This window comes from Sycon ciliatum, chromosome 2, assembly GCF_964019385.1.
Source record: "Sycon ciliatum chromosome 2, ocSycCili1.1, whole genome shotgun sequence".
NCBI lineage: Eukaryota > Metazoa > Porifera > Calcarea > Leucosolenida > Sycettidae > Sycon > Sycon ciliatum.
This window is the reverse complement of record NC_088644.1, coordinates 24,164,944-24,177,365: the sequence shown is the minus strand read 5'-3', so window position 1 is coordinate 24,177,365 and position 12,422 is coordinate 24,164,944. Positions and strand designations below refer to the sequence as shown.

Here is a 12,422-nt window from a genome sequence, read left to right as displayed (position 1 = left end):
ACGTGTGTAAGCTTTCTGAGATCTCAAATGGTTTGCCTGCAAAATAAGAAATACCTAATTACTTTGAAGTTTGAAGTACTGTAGTTAGTATTGCTCGGGTGAATAATGCTGGCACTGTTTATGAATTGTACAAGGGTAAATCCATCAAGTGGGTGTAACCCGTAGAAGTGCTCATGGCAGTCGTAATATTGCTCTACATGGAACATCTCAGTGTGTTTGGTCCACCCTGGAGCTATCTAATCCGAGAGATTCAATTGCTGGCTTACTGGTAGTCTTGCTGTGTGTGTGTGTGTGTGTGTGTGTGTGTGTGTGTGTGTGTGTGCATGTGTGCACTTGCATGTGTGTGTGCACATGTACCTGTGTGTGTTCATGCATGTGCCGGTGTCTGTGCTGGTGTCATTCTCCTTGCCAGCAATACTGTTTGTGCGGCAAAGCATTGGGCAGCTTAGCTGATCGCATTGGCCAATTCCTGCTTCTCTACTTGAAGGAGAGTGGAGAGGTAGCGCTGACGTTTCTCAAGTCCAAACTCTCACTGTGGAAGTAAGTCCTGCTGGTGTACATCCGTCTGTCAATTGGATAGAATCATTTGCCAATTCTGCCGTGGTTAAGATCCACTTGATTTCTATGGGCTGTGTGAGTAGGAGGAATACAGCAAACCAAGGTGTTGCAGCTGTGGAGTATATGGGTACGTGCTGGCAAATCCCAGCGGGTTGTTCGCTTCCCCGGTGCTGGTGTGTGTTGTGGTGAGTGGTGTGTGGTGTGTGATGTGTGGTGTGTGCTGTGTGCTGTGTGTTGTGGTGCTGGTGTGTGTTGTGTGTTGTGTGTGTTGTGGTGCTGGTGTGTGTTGTGTGGTGTGTGTTGTGTGTAGCAATGATAATGATCACAGGTGCACTGCATGTGCACACGTTGACTGCACTCAATACTGCAATGCTAGACAGTGCCTATGTTGCTATTGTTTGACCACGTGATAGCTCAGTGGTTAGAGCATCGCTGGCCATACGAGAGCGAGGGTCCATGGTGTGAGTTCTGGTGGTGACAGTCACTTTTTCTTCAGAATTTCTCGTTTCAACTCCCTCAAAGTTTTGAATATTGCTTTCTTTTTAGTGACGTGTGAATACTATCCACAGTGGAATGATGCTAGTATGCTGTACTACGAGTACATTATACACTGTGTCTCTGCTGCTGCTGCTGCTGCTGCTGCCGCCTACTTGTACATTCACTGTCATCAATCATTCATTGTACAAGCACGATGTATAAACAGGAGGGTGTGTGTGTGTGTGATTCTCTGCTTCAGGGATCTGACGCAAGTGCATAAGACATCAGAGTCCCTTAGAGAACTAGAGCGGGCACTTTCTTCGCTGGCCGAATGCGCATCTACTATTGGACAGGCCCAGGCAGAGCAGTCATCGGCATCGGGTGGCGTACCACATTTGAATGGAGTGCACACAGGCATCGAAAGCACTTTATCGTCGTTGGATGACGTTGTTCAGGTAACACACAGCAGGGACAACGGTAGCAGTGCTGGCTCTGCTACTGCTGATGACGCGGGCATCAGTGCAGAAAAGCTAGCCCCTTTCTTGCACAGCTTGGAGCCTGGCGAGGCATCTGATGGTGAGTACTATAAATTAGCAGAACTATCAGAACTGCACTGTTTGCTGTGCGGTGATCATGTATCAACTGCCTTGTGCATGCAGCTGTGAACTGCCTTGTGCATGCAGCTGTGAACTGCCTTGTGCATTGTGTAGATATCTACATTATACCTCATACGCCCGCGCTGTTAAAGGGGAAGTTAAGGCAAAAATCAAAATTTCACCAGTTGTAGTCTTCGGGGTGCTGAGTCGAATGGTCTTGGTCCGAGAAAGCTGAGACGCTCCCTTCCTACCTGAATCCCAATCGAACTCGCGCACTTCCACCGAAACTGGGTGACTGCGCCCTACGAGATGGGGATTTGTATGCAAAATGTCACTAAAAGCGCCATTTCGTTCTTATAAAAGCACGGATGACCGCGATTGGCCCATATGTTGTAGTCTTTTGGACGCTGAGTCGACTGGTTTTGGTCCGAAAAGGCTGCGATGCAGCGTTCCTCCTTTATTCCCAATCGAACATGGTTGAAGAAGCGGTCACGTGCTCCTGGGTGCCAAAATCACCTGGTCACCACGCCAGCAGGCGACAACTTTCACACCAAGGTTCAACTCGAGTGACAGGACTGCACCCAAAAAAGGTCAAAACAGGCTGTAAGTTGTACCGTGCAGGCACGGTGACCAGGTGACTGGTGTACGCAGGAGCACGTGACCGCTTGTTCAACCATGTTCGATTGGGAATTAGGGGCGAACGCTGCATCGCAGCCTTTTCGGACCAAAACCAGTCGACTCAGCGTCCAAAGGACTACAACATATGGGCCAATCGCGGTCATCCGTGCTTTTATAAGAACGAAATGGCGCTTTTAGTGACATTTTGCATACAAATCCCCATCTCGTAGGGCGCAGTCACCCAGTTTCGGTGGAAGTGCGCGGGTTCGATTGGGATTCAAGTAGGAAGGAAGCGTCTCAGCTTTCTCGGACCAAGACCATTCGACTCAGCACCCCGAAGACTACAACTGGTGAAATTTTAATTTTTGCCTTAACTTCCCCTTTAAGCACCTGACCCCCGTATGTGTGTGTGTGTGTGTGTGCGCGCGCGTGCGTGTGTGTTCTTGTTGGCCCGGTGTGTTCAATGTCGTCCTGCAGGTCTCTACTGTGCGCTGGTGGAGTTAGATGATGCGTCCATGCGCTGTCCAGCTATCCTGGAGCACTGCTTGGTAAGAGCTATGCAAACCTGTCATCCACACTGTTTTGTCAACAAACGCAAACACACAAGGTAGAGCTTGTGACTTATCATTCAGAACACAAAGAGAAATGGCTTCTTGCGGTCCAGAGCAAGGGACAGGCAGAAAGCAGTGATAAACGCGTGTACTAGTATGCGTACACACGCCAGTGCAAAGGACAATGCGTACAACAGGCAGAACATTATATTATTACCGTATTCCCCGTAAGTTAGTTCTCCCCAATGACTTAGTACCCCCCTATAAAAAATACACTTTCCACTGCCGAGGTTATCACCCCGAAAGACAGTTCCCCCCGAAAGATAGTAAGTTCGTACCCGTCCGACATGTACAGACACCGTACAGTACATAAATCATATGCACGGACACTAGAGTTGCGCAGGCTTCCCACTGCGTGTCATTTACCCCCGATAAAAAAGTACTCCCCGAAAGATAGTACCACCCCCGAAAGTTAGTAGTCATGTGGCTGCTAAGTTCGAAAGTTAGTACGTACTAACTTACGGGGAAATACGGTATGGATACACCACGCCCCTTCTGAGATGAAAGACATTTTTATCTGATCAAAAGACAAAAAAAAACACAGCAGCAATAAAATGCATAACTACCAGCAACAGTCATAGACTCATAGGCCAGGCAGTAGAGCAGAAACATGACCAGGACAAGGTTGTCAGTCATAAGATTGTCCGTGTGTGGATATCACATTAAACGGGACGTTCTGCTGCCGTCTGCGATGACGGCTCCATGGTGCAGGCTGTGCTGGGGCATGTACACCAGGGTCAGTAGACACAACTGGTGTCTGGCCTTGTGAAGCGTCCGGAGCAGAAACAGTAGGGACGGCTGCAGCTGGCGGTGGTATAGGAGAGACTCTCGGTTGGAGAAACCGGTGGTTGCGCTAATAAATACGGCCGCTGGGAAGTTTCACCAAGTAGTCCCAGTGCTGACCAATGGCCACGATCGAACCATGAGCTGACCACAACTTGGTCCGGGGATGCTGGATGTCGACATGTGCTCCAAGAGACAGACGAGGAAGGGACCAGGCAGAGCGGTTGCAATGCTGCTGAGTCGACTCCACGTAGTGTGAGGAGCGCTGGTCAACTTCATTAGCGCGGGTTTGCCCTGTAGCAGCAAAGCTGGAATGGTGTGCTGAGGCACACCGCTTGGGACAGTGACCTTATTACAACCATCCGCGGTCGACGGTACAACACGAAACTAACTCCCTAGAATAAAGATGGTCAGAACCGGGCCTAACACCCATACGGGTCAGATGGTCGTCAAGACCGGGGCTATACCAACCGTGGATGGTTGTACATGTAGAAAGGTCACTGTTTCCGAACACAGTGGTCTCCACCTTGTTACATGCTGTCAACCAACAGCATGGCATTGGTTCAATAAAACTAGTATCTAATACAAGTACAATCAAGTACCGTAAAACGGCTTATTTTAGCGACGGTGATATTTTAGCGACTTTAGCGAAAGGAGTGTTTTCGCCAAAGTTTTGCCGCGCCATTGAAAATCTGCATGTACAGTACAGTATGAGTCATCCTTCTTTTTTTAAGTCTGAAACTCGGATCGTTAAAATATTTCGTCGTGAATTGGTCCAGATTCAGAAAACGCTAAATATTTACCCGCTAAAATTAGCCTTTCTACAGTATATTACGTCAATCAGTCAATCACTCCTGTACATGCGTGCGTGATCATGGTGATAGGCCCAGACAGATTCTGCCGGCAATTCTTTCGGCAAAATATCAAAGTACATGTATTGAGAAATATCGGAAAATGCCGGCAAAAATCGGAGCAAAATATCGAGATTTTGGGTAGCATTGATGCCTGGTCCTTGGATTTCCTTGTTTTCTTACCCACTCGGCTCGATACATCGCACAGGGCAAGATCATTTCACTGAAAATACTGGGATTTACTGTGGATCACCATGATTTTGGAAGAACCCGGACACATGTGTGTAAAAACCCGTGTTGAGAAACCGACCAGGAGATTTTTATGAAACATTGTACATGTGGGTAAAATACCCGTTTTCCGGAGCAAAATGGAGCAGAATATCGAGTTTCTAGATTGTTGTGCAAGGCTCAGCAAAATATCGATGATTTTGCACCCAAGATATCGAGTTGAGCGGAGCAGAATCTATCTGGGCCTATATTAGTGTATGACCATTTTTTTTTCTTCGCGCGAGGGTATGGCGTTCGCGCCCCTGTAGCTGATAGGGCCGAAGTTTGAGGATGAGCCGCTACAGCCGGGGATTCTCTATCTGATCCAAATAGTATGAATTCAGAACAGGGATGAGCGGGCGGTGGTCAGTAACTTCAAACCGAGCACCGGAGAGATAGATTGAGCACTTGCTTACTGCCCAGGTACTGCAAGGCATTCGAGCTCAATGATGGTGTATCTCGTCTCAGTATCGGAGAGGAATCAGCTTCCGCATTGGAGAATGCACCAGATGTCGCCCTGCTGCAGCCACAGAACATAACTAAGGCATAAGTTTCTAGCCGAAGCGGTCGGCCAGGCTGGAAGAACGACAGTATCGGTGGGGAGGCCAGGGCAGCTTTGACGTCGTTTAACGCGTCGGTGTGTGCCGACTCCCATAGGAACTCAATCGTGGATTTCAGCAATGGGCGACGCGGATACAGGGTGAGAATTCACTACATTGGTTGATTATCCCGAAGAGTAAACGGACATCAGTGCGATTTACTGGCACTGGGAAGTCAGTGATGGCTGCCGTCTTGGTTCTGTCAACGGTGTAACCATCAGTGTTGATATGGTAGCCATAGTAGTCAGCTTCTGGGACGCCTAATACGAACATCTTGGCGCTCAGGGCGATGCCGTGCTGACGGGCGCAGAGCAGAGCGTCACGAACGTGGGTGAAGTGAGCCGTCAGTTCGGTATCATATACAAGACCATCGTCAACCACTTTAACGAAGTTGGTTAGACGATCAAACACCGCATCTGTACGAGAGTTAAACACATCACCGGCAGAGACAAGGCCCTGCGGGTTGCGAAGGAGCTGGTACCGCCCCCACAGTGTGATAAATGTGGTTAACGGCTTGGCATCGTCAGACAGCGGGACTTGCCAGTAGCCATGTCGGGCGTCGAGCTTCGTGAAATAGCGGGCCTTGCCGATGGCTGCCACTGCATCGTGTGGTGTACGAGCAGGGTGGGTGGGTCTGCGTACTTGGTCGTTTAGCTTCTGAAGATCCACAGTCAGCTGCATCTCCGTAGTGCCCTTCTTCTTGATGAGGACAATCAGGTGGCACCACGCAGAGGGTTCTGTGACTGGCTCGATAATACGATCATCGACCATACTGTCCGTATTTCTAGCACTACGAAACGGACAATTTTTGAAGCGAAATGAAAACGGGCGGAGAGCAACACTGCAGGTGGGCTACTGTACAACTGCAATGGAACCATACTAAGACTAGCAGGGAAAGTAAGATGTTCACTGCGCCATGTTGTGTCAACAAACGCAACACACACAAGCTAGAGTTTGTGACTTATCCTTCAGAATACAAAGAGAAAAAGGCTTCTTGTCCAGAGCAAGGGACAGGCAGAAAGCAGTGATGCACGCGTGTACTAGTATGCGTACATACGAGAGTTCAAAGGACAATGCGTACAACAGGCAGAACGTATATAGACACTGCACACACCAGAGGAGTATGGATACAGATCATAATCAGGACTACGGTCAAACCTGCGAATGACCACCCTCCATTGTGCATGAGAGAGTGTGTCATTATTAGCGAGTTTTCGTCATTCACGAGGTTGAACGAATGCTGTCAAATGGTCACTATGTCTGAAGACTGTGTGGTTATTAGTGAGTTGTTGTTATACCCAAGCTTGTTATTCACAGGGTTGACTGTATTGCACACATTGTCTCTAACATACACATGTACTGGGTGTTGTGAACAGTGAATACATGCATTGACACACAAACACACACACACACACACACACACACACACACACACACACACACACACACACACACACACACACACACACACACACACACACTACTACTACTACTACTATAGCATGACTGCCCATTGGGCAATGTCACCCCCGGAGGGGGCCAGAGTTTGGAGTGCACCGTCATTGGCAGGACTTCTGGTGCCTCGTCAAATCTTGCTGTCGTCGGAAACGTTTCGGGCAATGCATGCAGATCAGCGGCAGTGATTCCCTATCGGCTGCAGCAAGACGTTTTCCACGGTTGCAGTTATGGCGGTTAAAACCAGCCCGGGACTTGAAGCAGCGATTGCAGCGTTGACAATGCTGGAAGCAGCAACTAGCGAGAGACGCCGTCAATGCCGTATCTGCATGTTCAGGGAGTGCAGGCTGGCAGCGATGAACTGCAAGCCCACCCTTACTACGGAACCATCGGCAGCAACTGACGCACTGTGCTGAACCACGCTGTTGGTGGACGGGAAGTTGGCGCTCAGCCAAACACTTGTGCCGTGCCTTGTCTTGAGGACGAGAGAAAGCCCGGTTGCAAGATGAGCAGAGTACGGATTTCTCTACTGCCCGAGAAGGCTGAAAAACCAGAACCTGCTCTCGCCAAGCTGACCGGTCTTGTGCGCAATCAAACCAGTTTGGAATGGACTTCGTGTCAGTAGCCACAACGTCTCTCCACCTACGCCTGGGACCGCAGAAGGGGCGCGCAGCCAACAAACGACCAAACAACACACACACACACACACACACACACACACACACACTTGTACTTGTACTTGCTTACTGCCAAAACTGGTCACGTGGGTCTCCCCGGGAGAGGGGAGAGAGACTCAACAGGAATCTTGGAAAGATGACTCAATTGGCCATTGAACCACCCAACGGCCGACACCCCCAGAAATCCCCAAACTAGGGTGGATTTGAAATGATCCAACTTATGGGCTCACCACACCTCAGTAAGTGGGTGAGGACAAGGTGCAGAAAAAGGATTGACGGCATCAGGGTATCCGTCCCGGGATCCAACTGCAGGTACCCCCTGCCCCCAGTGAAGGTAATACTTGCTACTACTAGTGTGGGTGGCTAAATCAGAGTGGATCTGATACAAGCTTCGCTAGCACCATTGATTACACAAGAGTTAATCTAGCCAGAAGCAGTCCATGGTTAACAGGTATGTATACTTCTAATAGAAAGTATATGAACCCTGAAACCAACAAAGGTGGTAGGTACAACAATACACCTTCAAGCAGCCAAGCCCGTTGGCAACAGGCCCAACACTATATATACACACACACACACACACACACACACACACACACACACACCCTATGGGGAAATGCGGAGCTTAGTATTTTTTAAAGCTGAACTCTACGTCACGGTAAGCGCCAGTCAGGTGTACAGTTGCATTGCTGTGTATCGGACTCTCGATGCATATTCCTAGTTCTCCTGTCCTGTCGTGCTTCCTCTCCTGTGCTGCACAGTCTCACCTGGAATTGCTGTTGACTCACTCGCCATGCCAAGCCACTCTGCTGGCTATCAAGCTCTTGATCCGCTACATCAGGAACAATCCAAAGTAAGAGAGACAGAGAGAGAGGGGGGGGGGAGGGAGGGAGGGAGGGAGGGAGGGAGGGAGGGAGGGAGGGAGGGAGAGAGAGAGAGAGAGAGAGAGAGAGAGAGAGAGAGAGAGAGAGAGAGAGAGAGAGAGAGAGAGAACCCTGCACATTTAGATTGGTGTGATAGCTCGAGCTGGGTTACAGATCTCAGCATGGAGTCCAGGGATGCCTCCTCCCTCAGTCAAATGCTGAATACTCTGGTGTATTCTTGAACTCTTGCGGGGTGGAACCGTTGATGTAGATTGTGTTGTAGATCCCCTTCTGGGCCTGCTCACACAGGTTCTACATGCGTTCTCTTGTAGCATGTGACTACTTCCATTGCTGGCTGTTTGTACTCACTGATCACTGTGCCTGGTTTGTCTTGCATGTATTGTTGTGTGCAGGAGCACGGACCGATTTATTCCGGCTTTCTTAGTGTGCTTGCAATCGAATAGCCGTGCAGTGGTCAATGCCATCATTGCTGCAATACCCGAGTTGGTCATCTTTTCCAGCAGTAAGTCTGCTTTTTTAAGCTGCTCAGTGATATATTGATTGATATTATATTTTGCAAGGATTCTCTAGAGGCAAATGAATGCCTATCAAAGGGAGTCTCCTGGGGAAAGGAAGTGACGGTGGCTGTTATGAGAGAGGGAGGAAGGGACATGACAAGGTGAAAAAATAAAAAATATTACAAACAGGAACAGCAGAAGCTACTTGCAAAAAATTGGTATACCTTGCACAGAATACTTGTGGTGCAGATAGTGTCTGCGCACAGCAACAGTAAATCGGCTAGTGGATGTCAGACAGCGGATTTCTTCTGGCAGCTTTAGCTTATTCCAGGCAACACTGAGACGAAATGGAGGGGATGGAGTGAAGTATGTGCCAGACTTAGGGAGAATCATAGAAGATGGATGGCGACTGCTACGGGATACGGAAAAAGAGAAATGTTGCAACAATGATGGGTATCGGGGAAAAACATGATGGAAGTAAGCAAATCCTAACATTTGTCGCCGCCAGGCAAGTGATTCCCAGGAGGAAAGTGTGTCCTTGGCCGTGGACCAGTCAGGCCGATGCTTCCGTTTACTCTTTAGGTAAGCTCTTGCAGCTACAGCCTGCAATTTGTCTAGCGTCGCTGACAGTGCTACACTAAGGGAAAACATCCATATGGGGACAGCATATTCAAGAAGTGGACGGACATAGCATGTATACAGTAAATTCGTTGTACCGTGAGGGAGATGATGGCACTGGCACTTCCACTGATGTCGATACCTCTATACGCCCATTGCGCAATGGGCCTATTGCCGTTGCTTCTGTTTGCACGTATGCTATGTACCACACTACACATGTTGAAGATCTTTTAAATACAGACACTGCTGGCTGGTGTAGCCCGACCATTTGCTTGAGAGCTGCGCCACGAGTAGCCAGGAATATCATGTAAACAGCGCTGTAGTTCACAGCTACACTCCGAAGCATCAGCTACTGCTTGTTGTTATGTGGCCTGGTGTAAACTGTGCCTTGTGTTATGGTCGTGTCCGAGTTACTGGCCAGCACTGTAGCAGGTGCCATGATGCCCACTGAGGCTGTGTTAGTATGTTGTCCTGTACTAATACACTGGTCCTTCTCCGCCCTTTTCCTCTGCAGAGTTTTCTCGTCGGTTGCTAACAGAATCTTACGAAGCCTCCGTAAAGCATTCTCTTGAATCTTCCAATGCACTGCTAGTGCGTGGCCTCAAACTCTGTGTGCTGTGTTAGATGCTTCATGTGTGTTTTTGAATATCTTTTTTTTTAAGTTTGTGCATGTGTGTGCGTGTGTGTGCGTGTGTGTGCGTGTGTGTATGTGTGTGTTTGTTATGTAGCCACATTGGTGACTGACGTGTGTCTAGTTTCTTCCTAAGCACTGGTTGCATGCTATGAGTACTGTGTTGATACCACTGTATCCGCAACACACTACATTCTTCCGCTTTCTCTCCTGCTCTGCTATGCTGATATTCATTACCTTATGAACATTTTAAATTTAAATTAATTTTGTAATAGAAACAATCGGTTGTCTAGCCTGTATCACGTGCATCAGTGATCGATGTGCTGTCTTGCGTGCATCAGTGATCGATGTGCTGTCTTTTCGCTCATGCATGCTTGTATAATCCTGCGTCTTCCTCTCTGGTATCAGCCCTTGATACCCACTTAGTGTCTGTATTTTAAAGGGTATTCCATATTTCAACACAATAGCCAAACTTATGTCATTAGTTTGGCACTGCCTGTGAGCTGTCTGCTTTGGCTGGTACCCCACACAAAGCAACACTCTACAGTACTTGTAACGTCCCCTACAACTTACAAAATAACATCTTTACACTTGACCTTTGACGTGTTTGTTCTGATGGGTGTGGTGACCAACAGTTAGGTGTGCAGGCTGAGAGAGAGAGAGAGAGATCTCCCTAGGCTGTAGCTCTGCTAGTCTAATTATACCAGGGATGGACTCAGATGGAGAGCCAAGGTTTAATTTATACAAAAGAGAAAGACCAAGGAACTACAAGTTACGCTATACTGTCCACTAACACCACCAGGTACTAAACAATCAGCTCATGCGATAACATTGCACGACACTGACCGAACTGACGTTCTACAACTAACTGGCTAACAGCTCTAGCACATCTTGGATGCGCACTCCAACAGCCTTCCAACTGGAAGGTTCTAAGTTAGTTATAGAAATAACAAACCAACGTCCTTCACAGCTGAGACTTTCAGCTCGTGCATATCTTGGTTGCGCTCACCTTCCCCTCCTTATGTTATTTCTATAACTAAGTACTTAGAACCTTCCAAGCTGGAAGGCTGTTGGAGTGCGCATCCAAGATGTGCTAGAGCTGTTAGCCAGTTAGTTGTAGAACGTCAGTACCTTCGGTCAGTGTCGTGCAATGTTATCGCATGAGCTGATTGTTTAGTAACTGGTGGTGTTAGTGGACAGTATAGCGTAACTATTACTTGTAGTTCCTTGGTCTTTCTTATTATACCAGGGAGTCGTATACATGTATACGACTCCCTGTATTATACCAATCGTATAGGTGTGACATGATAATTATAGATGTGACATGATATGAGTGGTATAATGATAACGCGTGGTGCCAATGTATAACTAAGGTAACGCAATGCAACACCAGAGCATTAGCACTTGAAGGCAATACAATGCATAACACTCTGTAAACTCACACCACTACAATGGGCAGAGGATGCTCCTGGTTTCGATGGTGTCGATAGTTTCGATGACTCCCCGCAGTGCTAGCCTTGCATTTCTGGTCTTTGTCACTGAACAACTCAAAAACAATTTCGATGTCAATGATTGATTTTTAGCTCAGTGACATTTAGGGTGGCATGCTGCTGACGTGTTGTAAATGTTGGTAACACTGAAGAGAATAATCTCAGAATAATTATACAGGTTTGTCTACAATTGTAGTGTCAGAATGTTTTGTTGCTGCTGCTGCTGCTGCCGATAAAATCATCATGATTGAAAACTTAGTTCAGTTTGTTGGCGCTTTGCCGCCCTGCACAGTGAGAATAGAATGTGCATGCAATTTTCGTCAGAGCACCTTACTGGGCCCTGTACGTAATTTACTAAACTGCATCTTTTTAGGTGGCAGCCTGGCACAGTATCTTTGTTTCATTTGAAGATCCCCAACCTTTCTTCCTAAAGAAGAACTACAGACTAGTACAGTACAAAGTAATGTGTGTACTAGTAATACATTGACTGATTTGTCATCACAATATTTTATTCATATCAACTACATGTAGTAAAGTAAAGTTCGCACGTCCGCGTTACCACCGGCTATGCGTTGAGAAACACAACCAGCTTAGGTTAGGAAGTTTCGCATGTGCCAGGTACACTACTAGTAGTGTGATAGTTCTCCCCCGGTTACCTATCAATTTATTGCATGCATTTCACACCCCTCTCTCATGCAGACAGTATTCACACTTCCTTGACACTTCGGTTCTTCTCACATTCTCATTGGTGTTTTCTCTATCACCTTGTGCTATAAAACAAGGCTCTTCTGAGAGGGTGCATGGTGTTAT

General features: G+C 47.7%; 1 protein-coding gene across 1 annotated transcript in view; it reads left to right on the top strand.

Annotated features, from left to right (window-relative positions):
• The window catches only part of LOC135809316 (integrator complex subunit 1-like), a 54,482-nt gene extending 43,765 nt beyond the window's left edge, over window positions 1-10,717 (top strand). Inside the window, exons 55-60 of the mRNA XM_065322650.1 lie at window positions 413-540; window positions 1,295-1,611; window positions 2,727-2,797; window positions 8,254-8,345; window positions 8,769-8,878; window positions 10,006-10,717. Of these exons, the coding sequence (XP_065178722.1) occupies window positions 413-540; window positions 1,295-1,611; window positions 2,727-2,797; window positions 8,254-8,345; window positions 8,769-8,878; window positions 10,006-10,115 (828 nt within the window). The 3' untranslated portion in view covers window positions 10,116-10,717. The remainder of the gene's footprint in view (window positions 1-412; window positions 541-1,294; window positions 1,612-2,726; window positions 2,798-8,253; window positions 8,346-8,768; window positions 8,879-10,005) is intronic.
• Window positions 10,718-12,422: the final 1,705 nt, after the last annotated feature.